Source organism: Girardinichthys multiradiatus, chromosome 1 (assembly GCF_021462225.1).
Source record: "Girardinichthys multiradiatus isolate DD_20200921_A chromosome 1, DD_fGirMul_XY1, whole genome shotgun sequence".
NCBI lineage: Eukaryota > Metazoa > Chordata > Actinopteri > Cyprinodontiformes > Goodeidae > Girardinichthys > Girardinichthys multiradiatus.
The window spans coordinates 44,767,044-44,794,088 of NC_061794.1; the positions used below are offsets into that span (position 1 = coordinate 44,767,044).

The following is a 27,045-nucleotide window of genomic DNA, read 5'->3' on the forward strand; positions in this document are numbered from 1 at the left end:
GGTCACAAAACATAATATTGATCTACCCACTTGCTCGGTTACTAGTCGGCAGAACTGGGCAATGCATGCTGAAAAAGTGGTCAGTGGAAAGCAAAAACAACCCCCTACTGATAACGTCTATGCTGAAGATGACATATTTTATGCAGGACCAGTAAGTAGGGGGAAGGGTAGAATGAGAGGAGTTTTCAGAGGAAATGGAGGCCTTATGGGTGTGGACGGAGGCAAATGAGAGGGAGAGATGATGGAAGAGATGATGTATGCTGGGTTTGTGGACAGCATGGTCATTGGGCTAGAAACTGTCCAACTGGACAACCCAGCCAACAATGACTGGATAAGGGAGAACAGAATGCGAAGGTATGTACACCCAATACCACGCTCAGGAAATTGTTTAAACATTCATATGTTTTTTATTTTCTTTTGTTATGGGGAAATTCACATGCATTTTAGTTCATGCATTCTTTTTCAGTGCAGATTTATGTTCATTAAGATGCTTTTTAAGTGAGAATAATTGCAGATAGTATGTAATGTGAAATGCAATATTGTAGTCTTACAGTGCCTTGCGAAAGTACTTGGCCCCCTCGAACTTTTCAACCTCTTGCCACATTTCAGGCTTCCAACATAAAGATACAAAATTCAATTTTTTTGTGAAGAATCAACAAGTTGGACACAATTGTGAAGTAGAATGAAATTTATTGGATGTGTCAAACTTGTTTAACAAATAAAAAACTGAAAAGTGGAGCATGCAATATTATTCAGCCTTCTTGCGTTAATACTTTGTAGCGCCACCCTTTACTGCAATTACAGCTGCAAGTCTCTTGGGGTATGTCTCTATCAGTTTTGCACATCGAGAGACTGAAATTCTTGCCCATTCTTCCTTGCAAAACAGCTGAAGCTCAGTGAGGTTGGATGGAGAGCGTTCATGAACAGCAGTCTTCAGCTCTTTCCACAGATTCTCGATTGGATTCAGGTCTGGAGTTTGACTTGGCCATTCCAACACCTGGATACGTTTATTTGTGAACTATTCCATTGTAGATTTGGCTTTATGTTTTGGATCGTTGTCTTGTTGGAAGATAAATCTCCGTCCCAGTCTCAGGTCTCTTGCACTCCAACAGGTTTTCTTCCAGAATGGTCCTGTATCTGGCCCCATCCATCTTCCCATCAATTTTGACCATCTTCCTTGTCCCTGCTGACGAAAAGCAGGCCCAAACCATGATGCTGCCACCACCATGTTTGACAGTGGGGATGGTGTGTTCAGGGTGATGAGCTGTGTTGCTTTTACGCCAAACATATCGTTTTGCAATGTGGCCAAACAGTTCGAGTTTGGTTTCATCTGACCAGAGCACCTTCTTCCACATGTTTGGTGTGGCTGGGACTGCAGACCGTTCCGGCTACAAAGGCACCCTATTTATCACTAGTCTGGTGTACCTAATAAAGTGGCCAGTAATTGTAAATGGCAGTGCCAAGTGGGACATATTGAGGGTGGGAAATAAAAAAGCAAAACCGCCTCCTCCAACAGCTCCTCTTTAGAGCTCTTTGATCAAAGCTGCCAACAGTCCAAGAGGAGCAGCTCTCAGGCCAACAGTAGAGGGCTGTGTATGGTCCCAGGGAGGGCATATGGAGCCCAGCTTTGATGAATTTAAAGAAGATGCTGTTGAAAGGAGTATGTGGCCTTGGGTAATATGCAGTTGGAAAGGCAAGGTCACAAACAAAATAAAAGCTATGCTTAACATACCAGCAGCGGATTGATTTTCAGTTTTCTCTGTGGCCATTAGTCGATCTGACAGCACTTTCTGAAAGTACCTGATTGAATTAAATCTTTGACCTCTAAGTTGGTTGGTTGACTTTGCGGAAACCTACATTTTGGCCAGAGATGAAAAATAAAAGCCAAATACAAGATCGATCAAGATACAACATATGGCGGTCAAATGAAATGTTGTCTGATGCCATCTTTCAAATGCACAAAGAGACAGGGAAGATGTTTCAACAAATGCTCTCATGAATTAAATACAGAAAGCAGCAAGCCGGAGGGAAGGCAACTTCAAACAGGCAAAGAATGCATTCCTGCTCCCCCCCCCCCCCCTTATTTCCAAGCTCACTGACAGAAAGTGTTGATGTTAAAAGATGAAGTGATTTCATACATTCCCATGTATAGGATACTTTCGCAGCAGGTTGGTTTGGTTCTGTCCTTAGGACACATCCTGCATCCTGTCATATTTATTAACTGATAAAAAGAAAACAACAAAGAAATTAACTTAAAATGATACAAAATAGGAAATGCTATTTTAATCTGTAGGACCATTTTAGTGAGCATTGGATTCTAGGAGTATTTTATTTGAAAATTCCTCTCAGTAGAGGTTAGATAATACAGCTCTGAAAACCTGAGGGCATCCTCGAATCTGAACTCTGTTGCTAAACATCTTCAAACAAAATATTCAATGAGTCTAATTTGCTTGCTCAGTTCTTTTGAAGTTGGCATTTTCCTTCAAACTCTCCAGTTTTGTCACTGTTACAAGACTTCAGATTCCTGAAAACAAAAATAGATAATAAGGTTTATTCTTTGATGCTGGAATTACATTTAACTTAATTGGGAAACAGAAGGAGAAGAGGTCGAGAAATAAAATGCAATAGGTGGAAGGTTGTATATATGATGTACTTAGATTATAACTTCTACAGTGGAGTAAATGTCATTTGAAGAAAATCTAAATCTGTCACTGGTATAAAACATTTTTAGTCCAAACTTTTTAAACTAATAATGTTTGGCTTTCACTGGTATGAAATTATTGTAATACAATCCTTCTAAGAAATCTAAAAATCTATAGTCATTGGTGTAAAAACCGCTTTAGTCCAAATTTATAAATACTAATAATATTTGGCTTTCACTGGTAATCCTTCTGAGAAATATAAAAATCTATGAAAAGTAATGAAATCACACATGTAGGTAAAGTAAGATAGGAGGAAAAAAAAATTTTTTCAGACTATTCTTAGCAGAATAGAGTCTGAAATAGTACAAAAAAACCTCAGCAGGGGTAAGCAACACACACATAAGTAAAGATTCAGCAAGGGTACGGTGGAATCTTGAGGGTACGAATATATATAAGTCTGAGTGTGTTTGCAAGAATTAGACTGTCAACACTGATAGAAGCGCCATTGTCCTTGAGAAGAGAGGTGGACGTTTTATCAATCGGCCGCATAGTCCTATCAGCACACATCTGGTAGGGGAGTGCTGGGGAAGAGTGTCGTGGAGATATTTTGTCGATAGCCAGTTAGCAGAAGTTGCAGAGGCCACATTGGGGCGCCAGATTTAGAAAAACAATAAATGTTGTGGTTCAGGCAGAATTTCCAACTACCTTAAGAGTTTTACTGGCATGTCTCAGTTGCGAATCCAAATAGCCACATTTCTGGTACTTTCCGCAGATCTCGAGCGTAAAACTTCTCCAAGATTATATCCTTTAACCTCTGAGTCCAACTGCTGCCAGGCTGCGATTCTGTACAAGAATCTTGTCCAGCTTGCGATTCTGCTCTCTTAACATTTCAGTCTGAGTGTTGATCGCTCTACAGACTCCATCCAACATTGCAGTCATCTTGGAAATGCTTTGAACAGCCGCCCACATTTTGCGAATCACTCGATAAGCCAGGTAACCACCAACTCCAAAAAGCACAAATCCTGTTATCAAAAGTCCAAATCTGTACACATTTTCTACATCCTCGACCAACATCTTAGTCAGGCACACAATCTTCCACTGATGCCAAGAATCCATTGTGTATCTAGAGAACGTCCCGTCTGGACAAGAGGGTCTCCTTTACCCTGTCTTCCCGTCGGAAAAATTTGATCAATTACGTTGAGAGACCAGCTGACCAAATCCATAATTTACAAGTTTGGAGGATATGCCAAGCGAGGCTCTGAGAAAAATACAGACAAAAGCAGAAGCAGGGATCAGCAGGGAGGGAGGGAGAGAGAGAAAACGCATGTGTCTTCCACCGAGAGCAAGAGAAAGTGTATGTGGCCGACAATTTAATTAGTCAAAACAAAAAAAAAATCAATGTGAAGAGTGCTGTGGTAATGGAGCGAGAATCAAAGATTGGAATAAAACATGTTAAATTACCACTTGCAGCTAAAATTAATTTCCTCTGCCAAGGAGACGATGATGAAAAGTGGATGCTTAATGATTCATTAGATTTGAAGCATTTAAAGGACCTTTATGTTGGAGCATGAGTGGATGATGATGGCAGGGATATAAATGTTGGAGTAGTGGGTGATATTTAAAGTCCAGCAATCAATGCGATTGTTTGAAGTCAATAAACTGAGGAGGTCCAGGAGGAGCAGGAGGAGGGCCAGATTTATTGAAAGATAGCTTAAACTTGGCCGAGGGCTGTGAGTTGTTTGTTTCAGATAAACCAGAGAATCAAGAAGGATGGATCACAATGTATCTTGTGACAAGTCTGGCTAAGAAAACTAATAGACATGGCTTTTGGTATTTGTGTAAATGCTTGTTCTATATTCCAGTGAATTAGCCCTGCTACAGAATCCTCTACAGACAAAATATTTGTAAGCTCCATGGGCCCTTTTAGATCATTTTTTTTGTTTGTTTGTTTTTTGCTAGTAAAGTACCACAAAAATGAGCCATTAAACAAAATGTCAAAAATTAGAACAACCTCTTTCCTCTTCTGAAGTGAAGTGATCATGTCATCAGAGCCCACAAGAGGAATAATTATGAAACAAATAGAAGCCAGCAAATTGCTGCAATCAATTTGCTGAAAGTCACTCCACAAACATAGGAAAATCACACCAGCTGCCTTTATAGATATGTAAGGCAGGAAAAAGCCTTTCACTGATAATTTTTGGACAGATTATATTTGGATCATTTCAAAGTGTGATTACTTCTGACCTCTGTCGATAAAGACTGGCAACCTATATTAGTAGCCAGGTTTAGGATTTCTACATCAGCATGCAACAACCGATGTCTGAATAGCCTTTCTAATTTAACAAGTTGAGCTAAATATGATAAAAAAAATCAAACCCAGTATTGGAATCTACCTCACTACAGTAAAATTCTTCATATTTTGACACTTGAAAACCAAACACTTTGATGTATTTTATTGGGATTTTATGTAATAGTCCATAGCAAAGTACAGCAATGCATAATTGTTGTTAAGATTTTCTAAACTGGTTTACACATCATAATCTAAGGTCTGGTGTGCATTTGTATTCATCTCATTTGAGGCAATCCTTTGTAGAACCACCTTTTGCTCCTCCAGAGGTACCATGAGCCTCTGGTTGCTTCTCGTATTCCTTGCCCTCACTGTCAGTTTGAATGTATAGACATATGTTGGTAGGTTTGCAATTGTGCCATATTCTTTAAATTTTGAGCTGATGGATTGAATTCACAATTCCGTATAAGCTGTACAAACAAAGGTACAAAGGTGGTCTTCGTGTCAAAATGACCCGTGAGACAAATAGAGTTGAAATCAAGGTCACAGAGTTATTTACAAACCACAGAATGTTACAATGTTTTAGATGTGTCTCAGGTCAATCAGTAGCAGTAGTAAACAAGGCAAATCAGGGGATGTTCTCGCAGACTTCAGAAGACCACCTGTTTATTTCGAGAGGTTATAAAGGTGCTGGAGAGAACAGGACCCCGAATTATGTCTGTGCTGAAGCCGTGAGTGTGCGTTATACTGCTGAAGACGCCATAGAGCTGATTTTCTCAGATGTCCAGCAAGACAACTCTGATTCAGAAGAGGAAGTGGAGGATGTATCCGAAGAAGAAGATGGGGAGGAATACAACCCAGAGCATGATGAATCATCTTCAGAAGAAGAAAACCCTGAAGCTGAAAGAGAGACTTTACTTTCAAAAAATGGCAAAATAACATGGTCCTCAGCAGCATATGACCAACACGGTAGGCATGCAGAACAAAACATCATAAAGTTGACCTCAGGACCCACAAGGTATGCCGTTTCTCATGCCCATGATATTGTCTCTACATTCTACCTGTTTATCACACCAGCAATAGAAAAAATAATCCTGGGGATGACAAATCTGGAGGGTTTTCGCAAATATGGAGACAGCTGGAAAAAGATGGATGAGATTGACCTGCAGGCCTACTTAGGGCTGCTAATCTTAGCAGGTGTATACAGGTCCCGAGGTGAGGCTGCAGCTAGTCTATGGGATGCTGAGAGTGGAAGGCCAATTGTCCGAGCCACAATGCCACTCAAAGTCTTTCACGCCTACTCAAGACTGCTACAATTTGATGACCGTGAGTCAAGACCAGCAACACATGTGACAGACAAACGTGGAGCCATAAGAGTCGTATGGGACAAGTGGGTGGAGCGGCTGCCCTACCTCTACAATCCAGGGCCTGACGTAACAATGGATGAACAACTGGTTCCATTTAGAGGTAATCTGTTTTCATATTTGTAATAAAAGTGATTTTCACTATTGATTTCTTTGACTGTTTTCTGTGACACTGCTCATGTCTTTTTTTCAAAGGTCCTTTCCGGCAGTATTTGCCCAGAAAGCCAGCAAAATATGGGATCAAGTCATGGGTGGCTTGCAATGCCAAATCAAGCTATGCTTGGAAAATGCAAGTCTATACTGGGAAGCCGGCCAGTGGATGCCCAGAGAAGAACTAGGGGATGCGAGTTGTGCTTGATGTGACAGAGGGACTGAGGGGTCACAATGTGACATGTGACAATTTCTTCACCTCTTATGAACTCTGACAGCAGCTCCTGAAGAGGAAGATCACCATGGTTGGTACAGTTCGAAAGAATAAGCCTGAGCTCCCACCTGGACTGCTTGCGTCAAAGGAGAGAGAGGTCTTCTCCTCAAAGTTTGCCTTCACGCCCAACACCACTCTAGTTTCCTACCTCCCAAAGAAAAACAAGAATGTAGTTCTTCTGAGCACACTGCACACAGACGGTGACATTAGCGATCGTGAGGACAGGAAGCCAATCATCATCCTAGACTACAACCGCAACAAAGGAGGTGTGGACAACCTGGATAAGGTGATTGGAACATATGGCTGCAGAGGAATGACTGCCCGCTGGCCCCTGGTCATCTTCCACAACATCATTGATGTTTCCTCCTACAATGCCTTTGTGATTTGGAGAGAGATCAACCAAACCTGGATGTCTCATAAGCAGAACAAGAGGAGGTTGTTCCATCTACCACAGCCACTTCCCCAGCTAGGCCAAGTAAGAGGAAGAGATGTCAGTTCTGCCCTCAAAAGAAGGACTGTAAAACACATACTGTGTGCTGCAGGTGTAAGAAATATATCTGCAAGGGCTGTGCACTTGTATACTGCCCTACATGTGCTAATTAGTTGAATGGGTTATGTTATTTTTCATATTTTTGTATTGTACATTGTCTTAAATTGTTCACTGGAGAAAGAAAATGAAACTGAGTCATTGGGATGAATAAAAATGCATTCAAAACTCCTTTTTGCACATTTTGTTCTTTTCTTAAGCTAATGAAATTCAAGTGAAGAGGGAAAACTCAAGTATTCACATATTTTGAGCTCAATGACAATATGCAAGATAAAATTTGGTGTTTAGAATTCAATTAAGCTGCTTATATTGGGGGTTTAGTGAAGACGGGTCATTTTGACCCGGAGGACACAGGGTGTATACAGAAAATTAGCACAACAGGAGGGTAAAGCACTGCACTACACCCACTCACTGTGTCACGTTCATTTTGTGGAAGATTTAAGAAACACATAAATTATTCAAAACACAAAATCTGCAGCTGTGGGAACAGCTGACTAATGCAAGGCATACCTCTCAAATACATTCACTCTGATTATTAAGGCCAATGGGGGAGTGCAGAGGACGATGTGCACATGATCCCTGCTCGTCATAAAAAAACATAAAATAGTTTAAAGTCAGTCAGTCATTTTCTACCGCTTCTTCCATAGTGGGGCGGGAGGCGGGGTGCATTCTGGACAGGTCGCCAGTCCTTCGCAGGGCAACACAGACACACACACACAGGACAAACAACCACACGCACACTCATTCATACCTAAGGGCAATTTAGAGTAACCGACCTGACATGTTTATAGACAAAGGGTAGGAAGCTGAAGCACCTGGAGCAAGCCCAGGCCCAGGACCCCAGATTCTAAAGTAGGCTATATATACTTGTGCTTAAGTTCTGTACACTGCCAGCATGTAAAACAGAAGTTAAACTCCTTGTTGATGTACACAATCCTGGCCATTAAAGCTGATTTTGATTCTTCTGAGATTTGCACCCAGGAATGTTTTGCTGCAAAACAACAGTACTAACAAATGTATTGGAATAATAAAGCTATCACCCTGAAGACACAATCTTTAAGATTAAACATCGTGTTGTCTGCATCATGCAGAAGGGATGGTATTTCTCAGCGGCAATAATGAAGCTGGTCAAAGTTGATGGGAAGATGAATGGAGCTATATTCAGGTGGATCCTGGAAGAAAACCTGATAGAGGCTGCAAAAGACTTGAGACTGGAACAGATGATTTTAAATAAACGAAGGGTAGTTTACTGATGCCACAGTATTACAGAAGTCAAGTAGTCCTGAACTGGAGTCATTTTGTTCTAAACTGTAAATCCTTTTATTCACTGAGGTGAGTTCTTCTTGTTTGTTCTGGATTGTGTTTACATCCCACCACAAGCCTGCACATCAGAGGCTGAAAAACAGCTCGTTGAACTAATAACAGACATGAAGAAGAAACACACAGACTCTCTCATCATTGCTTTGGGGGATTTTAGTATTGCAAACCTCTCCAATGAACTTCCAAAATACAAACAGTGTGTAAAGTGTCCCACCAGAGACACAAACACACTGAACCCCTGTTACACTGTCTTAAAAGAAGCACACTGCACAGCCCCCCATGCAGCTTTAGGACTCTCTGATCACTATCTGCTTCATTTTATTCCAATTTACAGGCAAATATGTAAAACGTCTAGGCCTGTGGTTAGGGCTGTTAGGAAGTGGTGGAGCAGTCAAAGCAGGCCTTGCACAGATTGAAGTGTTTTTAAAGCTTCAGCCACTGACCTAAATGAGCTTGCTGAAAATGTGACATCATCCATCAGTTTTTGTAAGGATATGTGTGCGGAGACCAAGACATTTCGCACATACAACAACAATAAACCATGGATCACTTCACATCTGAAGAAGCTGACATCATGACTCACCTCTGTTTTCTGTCCAGCCTCTGAAAAAATTAAATACTCATCTATACCTGACAGAAACTGAGCTGTTCTCTCCAGAAAAGTACCAGATTATCTGGAGCTGTAAATCTTTTTCTTTGCTGTATAACTTCTAAATATTTCAAACCGTGTTTGTGGATAGTGATAAAAACTTATACATGGAGATGTTTATTTGCTGCTGCATGTCCATCTGGTCGTCTTTAGGAACAGGTAACAGACCGTCAAAAAGAAAAAGAGCTTGTTGTTTCTGATGAATCTCTGCATGTGGGTCTAAGTACAAACATGATAAAAGACTGGGAGCTATTGTACGAGATAATTTTTCAAAATAGGGCTAAACTAGTTTTTACTTTCAGCAACTTTAACTGGGTTGCTTCAATTTAAGAAAAGATTGCTCTGCAGGCTCTCTATCCTCACCAGCCAATACAGTGCATGTAAAATATCTGCCCTTTTCACAAAATTGTGCTGTCATCACTATTGCCTGGGGTGGAATCTGTTACCCTGGTAACAAAGAGAGATAAGGAGATAAGGAGAAGTGCCAACTTTAAAAAAACAAGCTTTAGAAATTTTGTAGTTAAATTGACTTGTCCTAAAATAGTCTTAAATATGAATCCATTGTATGTCAAACTGCATCTGGTCCTAAGCACAGGAACATACAGTTAACGCTGCTGCAAAACTGACACATAATCCAATGGTTTATGTCATTCTAGGCGAGGCTAGAGGGCACTAAAGAGTTGCAGCTGATTCTGAGTCATTCACCTGGCAGGTTTAATGAATGTAACTTCATGTTAAAATGCAGCAAAAAACCACCAAACATAACAACAGCCTGTTGTAAAATTGCAGTGATTTTTATCTGTCAACTTAGCATTGCATCCCATTGATTTTCACTTTACATTGATTTACATAGTTAAAGTCAGCTAAAATAGATCATTTACATCTGACAAGCTGTTGGCCATCCACCAGTCTGAGGACTTATTTATTTTCCAACAAGCTCAGGTATATCTGACTATCTCTCTACAACAGGTAAGAGAACTATTATCAAACAGACCTCAGTCCAGAAAATCCAAAATAACCACTTAATGCAACCAAGGTGGTTGATGCATATTACGCACATAAGTGTCATACCAGAGGCCTGTGAATGTATCTAAAGTTATGCATATGATCTTGTAATCAAGTAATGCTTGATCTTGTTAATTTACATTTTTTATACCTTCACTTATAAATAGGACATGCTTTATTTAAATGTACAATCCCTACTTAATTTAGCATCTGTAGCGGCAAATACACAATGAGTTTAAATAATTGCAAATAAATTCTGGCAGCTTAGGCCCCATCCCCCGCAATCAAGGAAGGAATTATACTTTTTTTTCTTCGTTCATTGCTCTGCGTTCCCTTAAACATAGACATGTGTGGTATCTTCTAACATGACAAAATCTTGGCTAACAGCTTATATAAACTATTTCTATGAACACCAAATACAGTTAAAACTACAAGCAATTTAATCAGAAAGCAAGCAAACTCAACAAAATGTCGTCAGTGTAATTATCGGTCTCAGCTGCCCCCCTCAACTTCTACACAGACAAACAGCATATCTGCAGACAGCAGAGACCTCACAAACTGTCACAATTCACCTAGGATTTACTAAACCAGCAGCAAAAGAAGACCAGAATTATCACTCACCAATGAAACACATGCAAGACACATGCTCTTGCATGTTCCATAACACATCTAAAAATGTTCTTACCTTCGTCTTCCCATGTGCACTTAATATTTAGTCAATTCAATCTGGTACAAAGCATGTTTGGTAGTGATTGATCGTATGTTGGGCTTTTCCATGTCAAATCTGGCCCTAAAATTCTAATTGTTTGTGTATTTGAAATCAATGCTGACCTAGTTAGTCATTTTAACATCTGTCTAAAATTGTTTTTGGAAAGAGTAAAAAAAAAGAGCATTGTCAGAACTGTATTGTCAAGCTGATTCAACCATGCTGGCGAACATGGCAATGGAAAATAACAGGACTATTGAAGTCTTTGCTTCTCTGATCATGCATTTTGTCATTCTGGGGCCACAAGGCCTTTCTTTACGTAACTATTGCAGCTAGCTTTCATGCATGCATACATACGTATACACAAACATCCGAGCAGGGAAATTATTTTTCTGTGTTTGCCTTCAGCAGCAGCTGACAGCTTGCATCATGCAGTATAAGTCTTGTTTGTCTCAGCAGGAAGCAGAGTTACTCATTGTTCACTCATTTTGCTGGAGGCCTAGTGACGCACAGACCTGTGTAATGCTGCAGCAACAAGTGCTTGTGGCAGGGTTTGTGGGAAGCACTAGATGAATTAAGTGTTTTAACTTATGTTGAACTCACACCACCAAACCCTGAAGTGTGGAGTGTGAGTTATGCACAGTTACTCACTTGCACAGTGGAAAAGTTAACCTGGAGAAAACCTAAGGGCTTAATTTCTATCAAACTGGGTTTCTAGTGACTTGTGGTGTGCTGCAGTGCAGTAAGTGTAGTGCCGCTGGTGCATTTGTGTTCAGAAGGAGAAACATAAAACCTGATGGCAAATAAATCTGGACTGCAACAGCAGATCCTAGAAGCCCTGTGCCATCTCCTGCTATTTCCCACTTCATCAAATGTTAGGGTACAGTGTAGCTTTCGAGCCTTTCTATGAAAATCAGTACTATTCACTTGTACGCTATTGCCATTTTAAACAATTCCTTTTAAATGTTTTTATGAAGGTTTTGATGAGGGACTGCATAATGGGGTGTTTCACCTTTCTGCTCTTTAATTTAACTTACTCCCAGATACATAAGATTAATTGGCAATTCTAAATTGACTGTAATTGGGATTTCATCTGGATTGTTGTTTATCTCCTTTGTGTTTAGATGGCACTTGATAGGTATTATTTAATCAACTCAGAGGTAAGGAAAGACACCGAGTCAGTTTTACTTGCAAGGGTAGCTGTGCACTACAGACTACGAAGTATTAGCCCCCTCTCTTTATTTATACATGCTTGGTCACACACAGTTCAAACATCATTCAGGATGGGGGTGTATATGTGTGTGTGTGTGGGGTCAGAAAGGTTAGGGTTCGTCTGTCTTGATTATAAACAAACATAGGAAGTGGGAAGTGGGCACCTGGTGTATAGCCCCCAGATGCTGCTAGTAATAAAAGCATAACTCATTCTTGTGACCATCTCCCTTCCTGCAACATGTAAGGAGGGAAAAGCACTTAGATGAGTGATAAACAATACAAAAAGTCATAAAAACCCTAACAGCACTCAAAAATGTATTCTACCTGTTTCAGTTGTAAGTGGACAGCTTTTAGTAGGAGTGTTCAAATCTGGCATTAAAGTCTATCCTGCTTGATGAGATCTCAGATACCAACTCCACAACAAATGAACACGCAGCTTCGTCACAAGCTGATCTGCAGATGAATCTGGCAAAGGACTAAGACAAACCACATCTACAGTTACACCTCCATTTTTCATTCCACCTAGCAGATTTAGATTTAATGTAATTTCATACAACCAATAGAAATTATACATGCTTCTCTCGAAAAATAATAAAACAATATTAAAGAATTATACATTTTCATACTGTGATGAGTTCCTGTAGGTTGGAAACAGGAAGCAGGTGGTCAGGTAACAGAGACCAGAAGCAGCTCAACCAGGACATACTGGAAAAATTAAACTGAACCGAACATCAGAAACAGACTGGGCTAAGTAACAAGATATAACAGCCAATTAAAAACAACCATGGTTGGATGGATGTTCAACCCATTATGTGAAAATGTAAAAGGGTATCGCACAATCACAATCATGACATGGATTTAAACTTAAAACTTACAGGCCTGGCAGGGACAGCATTAATCAGAGAAGCAACCAAGAGGCCCACGATAACACAGAAGGAGCTGCAAAGATCCTACTCAGGTGTAAGAATGTGCTGAAAGGTTAATGATTAGCCATGTACTCCACACATCTCTTTATGGAGAAGTACTAAGACATTTGGAGTATTGAAATAATGCTAGGTAGTTTGCCACCAGCCATGCAGGCAAAACAGCAAACATGTAAAGGTGGCACTCTGCTCAGGTGAGACTAAAATTAAGGTTTTTCACCTCCAAGCAAACTGCATAACGTGGGGTAAGATGAAAACCCATAAAGGTGGCAGGAAAGAGATTTAGAGGAATATATTTTAGAATCTATATTTCTATCACTTTCTATCAGACTACATAGGTAGACATACTATAGATAGAGTGCAAAGGAAAAGGAGAAGGAATATCAGTGATTGTACATAACAGCGTATTTCTGTACATGTTACTACAAATTAGGATATTGTGTGATGTGGATATGCAGTCATGGTAAAAATAAAATACATTTCCTTTAAATTCAGAGATTTTATGTGCCTTGCAAATAATTCTGTTTGTGTGCCATTAATGCTCAACACACAGTTTTTATTTTGGCCTCATCCTGGGGTGAAAGAAGTTTTAAATTCTTGCTGGTACTCAGGGGCGGAGCTAGAGGGGGGGCTGGGGAGGCACCAGGGGCATATATTCAATTATATTCACAAATACTTTATTAATCCCAAAGGGAAATTAAATGTTGTTATAGCTCATATTATGAAGGTTTCCTCAAAGAGCCGTTGTAGATGCTGATGGCTGTGGGCAGGAAGGATCTCCTGTAGCGCTCCGTCTTACAGCAGATCTGAAGAAGCCTCTGACTGAAGACACCCTGTTGTTGTAGGACTCAGTCTCATGAAGAGGATGCTCAGGGTTCTCCATAATGTTCTTCATTTTATGAAGAATCCTTCTTTCCACAATGATCTCCAGAGGTTCCAGAGGAGTCCCCAGAACAGAGCCAGCCTTTTTTATCAGCTTGTTGAGCTTTTTTAAGTCCCTGGCTCTGATGCTGCTTCCCCAGCAGATGATGGTAGAAGAGATCACACTCTCCACAACAGACTTATAGAAGATATGCAGCATCTTGCTGCAATCACCAAAGGACCTAAGCTTCCTCAAGAAGTACAGTCTGCTCTGTCCCTTCTTGTACATGGCATCTCCACTCTAGTCTGTTATCCAGGTGAACACCGAGGTATTTATACTCCTCCACCACCTCCACTTCTTCTCCCATGATAGAAATAGCTTTTGACTTATTCCTGTTTCTCTTAAAATCTACAATCATCTCCTTTGTTTTAGTCACGTTCAAAATGAGATGATTGTTTCCACACCATGCCACAAAGCGGTCCACCACCTTCCTGTACTCAGCTTCTTATCCATCTCTGATCCATCCCACGACTGCAGAATCATCCGAGTATTTCTGCAGATGACAGGAGTCTGTCTTGTACTGGACGTCTGAGGTGTACAGAGTGAAAAGGAATGGTGAGAGTACAGTCCCCTGTGGTGCTCCTGTGCTGCTGACTACCTGGTTAGACTCACAACCCTTCAGTCTCACAAACTGTGGTCTGTTTGTCAGGTAGTCTTTGATCCAGGAGATTGTTGAGGCCTCCACCTGAGTCTTCTGGAGTTTCTGACAAAGCAAATCAGGTTGGATTGTATTAAATGCACTGGAGAAATCAAAGAACATGATCCTCACAGTGCTGCTGCCTTTGTCCAGATGACAGTGGGTTTGTTGAAGCAGGTGTATGATGGCATCTTCAACTCCAACTCCACAGCGATAAGCAAACTGAAGGGGGTCCTGATGGTTTACTGTTTGCTTACTCAGGTGGGCCAACAGGAGTCTCTCTAGGACCTTCATGATGTGAGATGTCAGGGCAACAGGTCTATAGTCATTGAGGACTGATGGGTGAGTTTTGTTTGGTACCGGAACAAGACAGGAGGTCTTCCACAACATCGGAACCTTCTTCTGGGCCAGGCTAAGGTTGAAGAGGTGCTGCAGAATCCCACAGAGCTGCTCTGCACAGGCCTTCAGGACTCTAGGGCTGACATGATCTGGACCTGCAGCCTTATTCCTATTCAGTCTCTCCAGTTGTCTCTTCACCTGACTTCTTGAGACACACAGGTGGAAGGGGGAAGCAAAAGAAGCATCAGCATCTTCTGATATGGTTGAAGGCAAACATGTAGAAGCAGAAGGGTCTAGGGCTGAGGTGGAAGATAAAAAATGTGAGGTGTTACTGGACAGCTGTGTGTCCTGTGGGTCAAAGGAAGATGGAATGTCTGTTTGGCTGTGAGCAGGAGAGGAGGATGCGAAGCTGGTTTCTGAACTGAACCTATTGAAGAATGTGTTCAGTTCATTGGCTCTGTCCAGACCTCCATCGGTCTGATCGTCCTTCTGCTTGAAGCCTGTGATCTTCTTCATCCCTGTCCACACATCTCTGATATTGTTTTGCTGGAGCTTGCTCTCCAGCTTCTTCTTGTACACCTCCTTGCTGTCTCTTATCTTGACTTTAAGTTGCTTCTGTATAATCCTCAATAATTCTCTGTCTCCCTCTCTGAAGGCTCTTTTTTTCTTGTTAAGCAGGTCCTTCAGGTCACTGGTGATCCAAGGTTTGTTATTGAGGAAGCATCTCACGGTTCTGGTGGGGATGATGTTATCCACACAGAAGTTTATATAGTCGGTCACACACTCAGTCATGGCATTGATGTCCTCTCCATGTGGCTGGCACAGTGCGTCCGAGTCTGTAGCCTCAAAGCAACCTTGCAGAGCTTCTTCAGCTTCTTGTGACCATTTTCTCACAGTCCTCTTTATTACAGGTTGTCTCTGAACAAGGGGCTTATATTTCAAGCAGAGAAAAAGATTGTGATCTGATTTGCCTAGAGGAGGTCTTGCTGTAGAGATGTATGAGTCCTTGACATTTGCATAAAACAAATCCAATGTTTTGTTTTCTCTGGTAGAGCAGCTGACAAATTGTTGAAACGTTGGAAGTGTAGCAGAGAGTGAAGCATGGTTAAAATCACCAGAAATTGCCACAAAAGCATTGGGGTTTTGTGTCTGTAGCTTAGCAACAACTGAGCTGATGGCATCACATGCAGTGTCAGCAACAGCGGAAGGTGGAATGTAAACTGTTGCCAAAATAACACTGGTGAACTCTCTGGGTAAATAATATGGACGAAAACTTACTGCCAACAATTCAATATCTGGACTGCAGAGATGACACTTCACAGTAACATGTCCTGGATTACACCATCTGTTGTTCACAAGTACTGCCAGTCCACCTCCTTTACATTTGCCGCTCCTCTTTAAATCTCTGTCTGCTCGTATGGTTAAAAAGCCCGGCAGAGAGACGCTGGAGTTGGGGATATGATCCTGCAGCCATGTCTCAGTAAAACACATGATACTGCATGCCCGGTACTCTGGCTGGGTCCTTTGTAGGGCTTGGAGTTCATCCAACTTGTTTCCCAACAATCTCACATTGCCCATCAAAATCGACGGAAGAAATGGATTGAACTTCCTCCTTCTCTCTCTTCTCTTAGCTCCTGCTCTGCATCCACGGCGTCTCCTTTTCAACTCATCAGGGATTTGGGGTTGTAGCTGAAGTATTATTTGAGCTTTTGAGATATTAATGAGCTGCTCCCGGTTGTAAGAAACAACCCCGTTGCCATGGCAATGCATCATAACAAATGTCCAAAAATAGAAGGTATTAAGAAAAATCCTCCAAGCTGCACAGCATCCGACACTGGAGTGGACTGTCGTCCAAAAAAAAAATCAACTGTATCCACCACAAGAGGAATAGTTCCCAAATAAGAATAAATCAGAATCAAAAGTAACAGAGCTACTCCAACCTGCTGCAACCTTGAGCGGCGCAATTCTAGAAATATGCATGCATATATATATATATATATAGAATATATGTGTGTCCAGGTCAAAGCTCAAACTAATTAAAATGTATCAATATTTTACTTTACTGGTGGCTGTCTGTATAAGGCAGAAATTAGAATAACTTAACAATGTAGAATATATATATATATATATATATATATGTCAATTGTTAAAGAGCTGCCATGTATGAAACAACCATTTTCTGATGCATAATGTCTTCAGTTTCCGTCTTTTCTTTGAGCAAAGAAGTTATTGTTCTCTGGATTGTGGTCAAGTTTTGATTTCATTTTAATTAAAAATTTGACAGTTTGGTTGTTTTCGCGGTTTTTATTTAAAAGTCTGTAGATGGTAAGTGATTTATTGTTCGTCCTGTCCTAATGCAAGGGGCGTTTTTGTATGTCTGTGCACCACCTGTGTAAAATTTCCCAGTCCATTAAATCGAACGCACCGATCTCCTTGGCAACCGTTCTGTTTTGGGGGTAAGCGCGCATGCGCTCTCGTGTAGTGTATGTGAAATCTCTGGTCACAAGCGGTGTTTTTGAGCTTTACTGTGTTGTTGTATTTCAGCAAAATAACATGAAACACAACTAGTTTCTCTCCCTTTGCTTTTAACTGGGGTATTTAGCAGCGAGCAGACAGACATTAAACGTAGCGGTGCTCATTTTAAAGGCTAGCCATTCACAAAAGCCTCGAGCTCCGAGGGGAGAGAAGCAAAGCAAGAGCATTGAGGCTCCATCATAGTAGAACAGTTCAGAATCTATTTGGAATGAGGGGAAAAAAGCTATATTTATGTTTTAGACTGGCTTTTGGTAGCGGATCTGATGTTCTTTGTGTGCTTGTGAATTTTTGCAGCAGTAACTGGTTCTGGTCCTTTCTCTTCCCAGTACTGCGTACCGGCGCAGAATCTTTTAGTGGTACGCAGTACCGGACCGTACCGGCTCACTTTCACCCCTGGCCTCATCTCTGTTTATACCTATTATGTTGAGTCTTTGGTGTTACCTTTACACCTGAGCTTAGATTTAAAAAATCTTAGTTAAAACCTTTAGCTAAGATGATGGTGGCAGCTCAGGTGGTAGGGGTTTTTCCTGTGAAGGTGAGTTACAACCCGATGGGTTGCCGCCGGTATGAACCCCTGCTCCATCCCACTCAGACATCGTGTCTTTCGACAAGACACTTCACCTGCCTTGCCTGCTGATGGTGGTCAGGGGGCCTGGTTTTGTATATTGTATGGCCGCCCCACTTTTGTTAGTCTTCCACAGGGCAGTGGTGGCTCCAGTGTTGTCTACCACTGTTGGTGTGTGAATGTGTGTATGAATGGGTGGATGACTGATTGTAGTGTAAAGTGGTTTGGTGCCCTTGGACTAGATAAAGCGCTATACAAGTGCAAGACATTTTACCTTTGACAGTAACTGTATTTTCTTTTCGAAACGACCTACCTATCAACATTTTGCTGCAGTGTGTTTTTTCTTATGGTTGCATGTGTATCATCATCTGCTGCTGCCATTAATGCATTTGATTTGTTTGATGGTTGCTGTGCAGGAAAAATCACCTCCACCATCACCTCCACATTCTTAACGATTTCTGCTTTTAACACTTTTCCTTAGATTGTCTTCAAACTTTCCAAGTCAGTTCAGTTCAATTAAAATTCAAAAATAATGTATTAATCCTAAAGGGAACTTAAATGTTGTTGTAGCTCATATTATACAGGTTTCTTTAAAGAGTCATAGTTTGTTACCAGAAGATAAAGCTTTATATGCCACCTGTGTTAACCTTAGGGATGCACATGACTTGCAGTTCTACCTAGTTTTATTTTTATGTGTATATTTATTTGTTACTAATGATTCGTTTCCGATGTTAAATGATTCTGTAAAATGAAACAGAATCAGTTATGTCTGGAGAAAAAAATTGTGCTCATGATTTTGATTAACTTTAAGCAGTATTATATATGTTTTGCTAAATACTATAAAGCAACATGATGCCAAACTGAGATTAAGTAGAATTTAAAATAATAAAAAGTAGTTTTTTCATACATACAGAGAATCCTAAACACACCCATCTAAACCAATCCTAAAACGTCAGTTACAAGCTGCATATGTAGCCTATATCTGTTCCCTCTGTGACATTTAAAAAAAGCAGCATATCTTTTATTTTAATACCTAGAACCAGTTATGGTCACATATGCTTTTTGTTTCTTGTTAGCTATATTACTAGACTTAAAACGCAATGCTGTTGTGCAGTAGGTTGTTTTTTTCTTCCTTTGAGACAAAGATTGGTTTAAAAACCTTTGAATTTTGTTAATAGTCTTGTTACCTTAGCAATGACATAACAAGACAAATAAAAACATGTCTTAAGTTAAAGAAAAAAATAAAAGGATGACACAAATGATGTCAGCAAGTTTGATTACAGTACCATTTGAACATATTTGTTATAGGGAACAGAAAATGTAGAACGTCTTAAATGGTAAGAAAGTTTACCTTACGTCAGAACCAAAACTCATGTTTCGGTTCAAATGTTGGCAGCACAGAATTTGAACTGCTGATCTTGGCATGTTCTATAATTTAAAAGTAAACTGAATCATATTCCCAAAGTCTTGAAGTCCCTATAATTGTATTTTCAATGTTTTTGACATGTATCTTTGCCCTCCTCATGTACTTTGAGGTGTGGAGCTATGAGGCTCCTGAAGATAAACAGGATGTTTTTGCCAGCAGAGCCTGCCCTGCCTTCCTGACCTTCACAAATGCTGCCTACATAGTTGGAGTCACCGTGGAGCTGCCCTGCCACTGCAAACCACAGGAGGTAACCCAAAGACAAGACTGACCCCAAATTGACTGTTTCAGCTGGAAACTTACATTTAGTCATCAAGGGTGTTTTAGTAACAATAGATGTGTTTTTAATCAGGCTTCTTGGGCCACAAACAGCAGAAATGTCTTTTTGCCGAAACAATACACATTTTGACTTTTATGTTATCTGTAATTCTTTGTTGAAACCCAGTTTTATTTATTAGTTATAATTTATTCAACACTGTGTTCAAAATAATTTAATGATAATGACTTGCAGACAGTTATAATCTACTTTTTAGTGCCATCCTTTATTTGACTAACATGGATGTGGACTTTTTCCATATTTTCCTTCTGGAAACTTTAAGTCACTAAGAAAAAAAGCCACACAGCATGCATGGAAAATCGTTTTGGAGGCTGAACCAAAGTGAGAGTAAAAGGATCAGCTGAAGTAGAATTAGCTGAACATCAGTGAGGTCGCCTCTTATCAAGAGGCTATATTCTCAGATTATTTTCTTACTGTTTTTTTTTTCAGGTCCAATCAGTTATCTGGTTCTTCAGGAAACATCAAGGCAGCTCTGATGAAACCAGAGCCCTGACAGATCACCATGGCAACAAGCTGCTGGACACAAGTCAGGTTCTTCACAGCAGTGGACTGCAGAGTCGATTCTCCATCCGGCTGTTTAGTTTGCTGATATTCAGAGCGGCACCCACTGACGCTGGCCTGTATATCTGCGGCTCTGCCCATCAGGACTTCTTCTATGGTTACGACCTGGACCTTCAGGAAGCTCCAACGCTCAGTTTCACTCGCAGGTAAGAAGAAAGGCCTTTGTTGTGACAAACATGTTGCTTATTAGACTCAAAGACATATCTGATTTGATGCTTTCAGGTTTTCTCAAGAGAGTAGAAAGAAGAGAAGATATAGAGGCAGTTTCATCATCTATTCGCAACCTTTGTATCAGGTTTTCATTAGCTTCCAGTCTTGGTCAGTGTGTGATCGCTGTGGTGTTCCAGGCGAGCAGGTCCGTGTTGGACTCTGCTACGTTCACTCCCGGTTCCTGCATGTGCGCTACAGATTGGCCAATCAGACAGTAGCTTCCTGTGGCTCAGAAGCAGTACCCACGTCATTCAGCCTTCTAAAGCAGGGGCCTAAGGTGGAAGTCAAAACCTGCAACGTTACATGTTCAAATGAAGCTCCTCCTCCCTCAAAGCTGATTGCTTTGATGGCATTTCTTGGGTACAGGTGAGAATGTGCTTTTAAAAAAAAATTCATTTTTAAGGGTGTAATTAAAATTTTAACAAAGAAAATAGTTCAGGTAAAGAAACTGTATTGGGTTTATTTATTTGAAAACTATAAAATGAAGTTAAATTTTTGGTTTTGTTTTGTTTTGTGAAAGCTATGTTTGAGACCTAAAAAACTGAAAACACTAACTTACTTTCTGGCGCTCAGAAGTTGTATTTTTTCACCCACTTCAGTATTCAACATATTATATTTTGCTTTACACAGAGCTTTCAAAACACTGATATCTGACTTAGGACAGGTAGATGGTGTACCTCCAACTGCACAACCAAGTATGAGTCTGAAGTAGGGATAAATAGTATAAACTTCCAATTTTATCATGATATTTTGTGGCTTTTGTTACGATAACCATAAATGTGTAGATAAAATTTGACCTTGTTGAAAAGGCTAGCGGGACACAATAATAGCATTTAATCACATTTAAATATACAGATACAACTGAGGCTATTATGGAACTAACAATGGAAATTAGTAGTTATAACAACAAAAATAATCCCAACTATTCTGTGTTTTCTGGGGTTTTCAAACATTGTCAATCATTATCACAACAAATACAATTCTTATAATGACTGGTGGTGGCCAGAGCATTTACCAGAGCATTTACACGATAACGATGAAAGATACAGTAGATGAGCTGATAGTAATATATATTTTTACAGTATATGTGATTTCATACATTTCTGCTTCTGTCTTAAAGTTCTGCCTCTATGCCAGTGCCAGTTCCTGTGTTCTACCTGAGCCACCCAGCAGAACGTGTTCTCACCCTGGGGTGCCCTGGAGCACGTCTCAACATGGCTGTGGCCTGGGATCAAGGATCTAAACAAATCTACAGATCCGAGCAAATATCGGGGGGAAACTTCATCAACTTTTCACCCAGGATAAAGATAGATAATGGGCACCATTTGGTGTTTCATCCAGCAAAAACCCAGGACTCAGGTACTCTGACCCCTACTAGTATCTCTTGTTGACTTTACTGGAATTTTTAATTAAAAAAAGATGCTCAAATGCAAAACATAGCTTTAGAATGTGTTAACATTGAATAACTTGAGAAGATAGGTTTTTGTTTTGGTTTACTCATTTGGTTGGGCAGTTGCACCCAGTGTACCAAATTTCAACTCAGACATGAGAGAGAAGTAGGCAGCAGATTTACTGGCTATATGCAAAGGCACCCCCCAAAAATCCACAGAGATGTTAGCTGCCCTTTTCCTGACCTTTGACCTGTTCACGTCCTGGATGGACGGCAGGTCAACCCAGTACAGGGTCTACGTGTAAAGACCATCTCAGGTCCGGAAAAAGGGGTGATTCCTAAGATCCAGTGTGGTTGAGAATGGTGAGGGAGTGTGTTCTCCTGAAGTCCACCGTCATGTCCAGAGTCTTGAGTAGCTTAAGATCCAGGTGGTTCTGACTACACCAGTGGATTTGCCAATCCACCTCCTGTCATATGCTTCCTAAATTTTGATTTCAAATTTCAAATTATTTTTATTTTCTCAGAAATCATATGAACAGATTTAAACCCAGCCTCATTGTTGATAAAGATTATGGTACCTTTGTTAAATACTGTAGGCCTATTCCTTAGGCTGACTTGAATACTGTGTTTAATAGAAGCCATTTATAAAAATAAACTGGAAACATTTTAAGCCACTTAGAAAAAACATAAGCTGTTCTGTTACATCTGAGTGTCATAATCCAGAACTACTTTTTCATTGAGCCCCTTGATGTTATTCATAAAACAACATTTGATCATCGGTATTACAATAAAAAGAAATGTCCTACATTATAAACATACATTGTTCAACTGTTTTCATTATTTAGGAGTGTACTACTGCTGGCTTCAGGGTCGCCGGGCTGCTGAGATCCATCTGCTGGTATATCTGCATCTTGGACATGACCAGCCAGTGTGGTCCCAACCAGACTTCCCAGCAGCCATCCAAACTGTGTTCAAATCTTATGCTGTGATGACAGCTCTGTTTTGTCTGCTGTTGATTTGCAGAGCTGGGATCAAACATCTCAGAGAGACAACCGAAACACATCTGGATTAAATTTAGTCAAATAAACTGTTCAGTTATTTTCAATCACCCCTTTTTATCATATCTTCATGGTAGTATTTGACGATAATACAATCCAACAATCATTTAGAAACTACAGTTGCTATAGTTACTAAATGATCTTTTGAGACATTGAGCAGAAACTGTGACAAATACCAACAAAATCCCCTGAATTTGTAAGCATTATGAAAACACCGTGGTTAGCTAGCTGTCAATATGAAGCTGTGAAGCTAACCTAAAAAAATATTTCATGTCACTAAAGAATCTGGACTGTATTTGTTTAACTCTTGTCCAAACTGGACAGAAATTTATAAATACACAGTTTGAGATTATTCTATCTGTGAAACACAAAAAAATAGCATTTGAGATATAAACTGTATATTGAAAATGTTCTGGTATTTGTAACAACAAAACGTGTTTCTCAGTCTTTCAAAAAAAAAAAAACAACGCTCAAATCCTGTATTATCTAATCATATTGGATGCATTGTTACCCAAAGTGATTTAACATGTGAAACATTACAGCACCTTAAGGCTTTAAAATCTCATTTTTTATAATATCTCCTTGGCAGCCCTAGGAGAGCTGTAAGATACTCTCTGGAAAGTAGCTGACATTCAGAAGCGATGGTATGCTGGGCTCAGATCCTTGCTAATTAAGGCATTTCTTCACCCTGAGAGGAGGATGGGTGAACAGACCCCACAGCTACAGCTATGGTCTTCTCTTCTGTGCCTCTCACTACTCTTGTTTTCTCCATTTACTGCTCAGCCATCGCTCAGTTTTCTGCTCTCTTTTCTCACAAATGAGGTTTGTTACTGAGATACTACTGTATCCTGATAATCAATAAGAAGTGACTTTGTAAATTGTGTAATTTAGAAGAGTCCCAGTTTAATTGATAAAAGGAGAGAAGCCAAACAATCTGGGCCTCAGTGAGTATCTCAAGGGAAATATCTAAAATTAACGAAATAAATGTAAATAATTTATCTGTGGCAGCTGATCCTGGCTGCAGATCTGAACACAAAACAAATGCTTTTTCGCTTTGGCTTCACATTCTTAAGAATTTAAAAAACTAATAAAAAAATGTAATACAAAATGAGATGTATAACTGTATTTCAGAATCAGAATCAGCTTTATTGCCAAGTTCGTACATACAAACAAGGAATTTGACTCCGGTACACTTTGCTCTCTGGTTGTTGTTTTTGCATTACAGAATATACATATTTACAATGTACAATATACACATATATAATAAAAAGGTGCATTTGCAACATCTGTACAGGTCCTTCTCAAAATATTAGCATATTGTGATAAAGTTAATTATTTTCCATAATGTCATGATGAAAATTTAACATTCATATATTTTAGATTCATTGCACACTAACTGAAATATTTCAGGTTTTTTATTGTCTTAATACGGGTGATTTTGGCATACAGCTCATGAAAACCCAAAATTCCTATCTCACAAAATTAGCATATCATTAAAAGGGTCTCTAAACGAGCTATGAACCTAATCATCTGAATCAACGAGTTAACTCTAAACACCTGCAAAAGATTCCTGAGGCCTTTAAAACTCCCAGCCTGGTTCATCACTCAAAACCCCAATCATGGGTAAGACTGCTGACCTGCTTGCTGTCCAGAAGGCCACTATTGACACCCTCAAGCAAGAGGGTAAGACACAGAAAGAAATTTCTGAACGAATAGGCTGTTCCCAGAGTGCTGTATCAAGGCACCTCAGTGGGAAGTCTGTGGGAAGGAAAAAGTGTGGCAGAAAACGCTGCACAACGAGAAGAGGTGACCGGACCCTGAGGAAGATTGTGGAGAAGGGCCGATTCCAGAGCCACCGTGCACAGGCGTGTGCAGGAAATGGGCTACAGGTGCCGCATTCCCCAGGTCAAGCCACTTTTGAACCAGAAACATCAGCAGAAGCACCTGACCTGGGCTACAGAGAAGCAGCACTGGACTGTTGCTCAGTGGTCCAAAGTACTTTTTTCGGATGAAAGCAAATTCTGCATGTCATTCGGAAATCAAGGTGCCAGAGTCTGGAGGAAGACTGGGGAGAAGGAAATGCCAAAATGCCAGAAGTCCAGTGTCAAGTACCCACAGTCAGTGATGGTCTGGGGTGCCGTGTCAGCTGCTGGTGTTGGTCCACTGTGTTTTATCAAGGGCAGGGTCAATGCAGCTAGCTATCAGGAGATTTTGGAGCACTTCATGCTTCCATCTGCTGAAAAGCTTTATGGAGATGAAGATTTCATTTTTCAGCACGACCTGGCACCTGCTCACAGTGCCAAAACCACTGGTAAATGGTTTACTGACCATGGTATCACTGTGCTCAATTGGCCTGCCAACTCTCCTGACCTGAACCCCATAGAGAATCTGTGGGATATTGTGAAGAGAACATTGAGAGACTCAAGACCCAACACCCTGGATGAGCTAAAGGCCGCTATCGAAGCATCCTGGGCCTCCATAAGACCTCAGCAGTGCCACAGGCTGATTGCCTCCATGCCACGCCGCATTGAAGCAGTCATTTCTGCAAAAGGATTCCCGACGAAGTATTGAGTGCATAACTGTACATGATTATTTGAAGGTTGACGTTTTTTGTATTAAAAACACTTTTCTTTTATTGGTCGGATGAAATATGCTAATTTTGTGAGATAGGAATTTTGGGTTTTCATGAGCTGTATGCCAAAATCATCCGTATTAAGACAATAAAAGACCTGAAATATTTCAGTTAGTGTGCAATGAATCTAAAATATATGAATGTTAAATTTTCATCATGACATTATGGAAAATAATGAACTTTATCACAATATGCTAATTTTTTGAGAAGGACCTGTATGCTGTTGTTTTGTACTCTATTGAATGTTCAACAGAGAAACAGCCTGGGGGAAGAAACTGTCTCTGTGGTGGCTGGTTTTACCGAACAGTGCTCTGTAGCGGCGGCCTGAAGGTAAAACTCTAAACAGTTTATGTGCAGGGTGTGTGGGGTCTGCAGAGATTTTAGCAGCTATTTCCCTGACACTAGACCTGTATAAGTCCTGGATGGAGGGAAGGTCAGCCTTGATTATTCGTTGCAGTCTGGACCTGTCCTGTTTTGTGGATGAGCCAAACCACACTGATATGGATGAAGACAGGACAGATTGAATGATGGCAGTGTAGAAGATGACCAGCAGCTCCTGTGGAAGGTTGAACTTCTTGAGTTGCCTCAGGAAGTACAGTCTCTGCTGGGCCTTCTTCCAAACAGTGTCTATGTGTGAAGACCATCTCAGGTCCTCAGAGATGATGGTTCCTAAGAACCTGAAGTGGTCCACAGCTGACACAGTGTTGTTGAAGATGGTGAGGGGGGTGTATGGGGGTGGTGTTCACTAATAATGGAAAAGCTTGAATGTGAATCCACTCTGAAATCAAGAATTCCAACAGGACGATGCTCATAGTTTTCCAAAACCAAAACCATTTCCACAGTCTTGAGTGGGTTGAGTTCAAGGTAGTTCTGACAACACCAGTGTACCAGCTGATCCACCTGCTGTCTGTATGCAGACTCATCACCGTCCTGGATCAGTCCAATGGCAGTGGTGTCATCTGCAAACTTCAGGAGTTTCACGGACGAGTCCGCTGAGGTGCAGTCATTTGTGTACAGGGAGAAGAGGAGTGGGGATAGAACACACCCCTGGGGGGCACCAGTACTTATTGATCTGGATCGGGAGAAGATGCTCTCCAGTCTCACCTGCTGCTGTCGGTCAGTCAGGAAGCCGTTGATCCACTGACAGGTGGAGGCTGGGACTTGAGCTGTGTGAGCTTCTGGTGGAGGATGTCTGGTATGATGGTATTGAATGCCGAGCTGAAGTCTATAAACAGGATCCTGGCATACGTCCCTGGGCGGTCGGAGTGTTGCAGGATGAAGTGTAGACCTAAGTTAACAGCATCATCTGCCGACCTGTTTGCTCGGTAAGCAAACTGCAGGAGGTCCAGCAGGAGCA

The 27,045-nt window shown here is 40.7% G+C and overlaps 1 protein-coding gene across 1 annotated transcript; it reads left to right on the forward strand.

The window, feature by feature from the left end:
• Positions 1–233: 233 nt before the first annotated feature.
• LOC124873793 (Ig-like V-type domain-containing protein FAM187A) lies at positions 234–23,085 on the forward strand. The gene is made up of 6 exons (XM_047374760.1): positions 234–354; positions 19,663–19,750; positions 20,267–20,544; positions 20,621–20,974; positions 21,729–21,967; positions 22,844–23,085. Exons 1-6 carry the CDS (start codon positions 239–241, stop codon positions 23,068–23,070), a joined length of 1,302 nt encoding a protein of 433 aa, XP_047230716.1. The 5' UTR covers positions 234–238; the 3' UTR covers positions 23,071–23,085.
• The last annotated feature ends 3,960 nt before the right edge of the window (positions 23,086–27,045 follow it).

What these genes read in the sequence shown, in the direction of transcription:
- LOC124873793 (XM_047374760.1), top strand. Translation starts at nt 239, where the DNA reads ATGATGGAAGAGATGATGTATGCTGGGTTTGTGGACAGCATGGTCATT. An exon ending in GCCACTGCAAACCACAGGAG is followed by an intron (nt 19,751 to 20,266) that starts GTAACCCAAAGA and finishes TTTTTTTTTCAG; the next exon opens with GTCCAATCAGTTATCTGGTT. An exon ending in ACGCTCAGTTTCACTCGCAG is followed by an intron (nt 20,545 to 20,620) that starts GTAAGAAGAAAG and finishes TGATGCTTTCAG; the next exon opens with GTTTTCTCAAGAGAGTAGAA.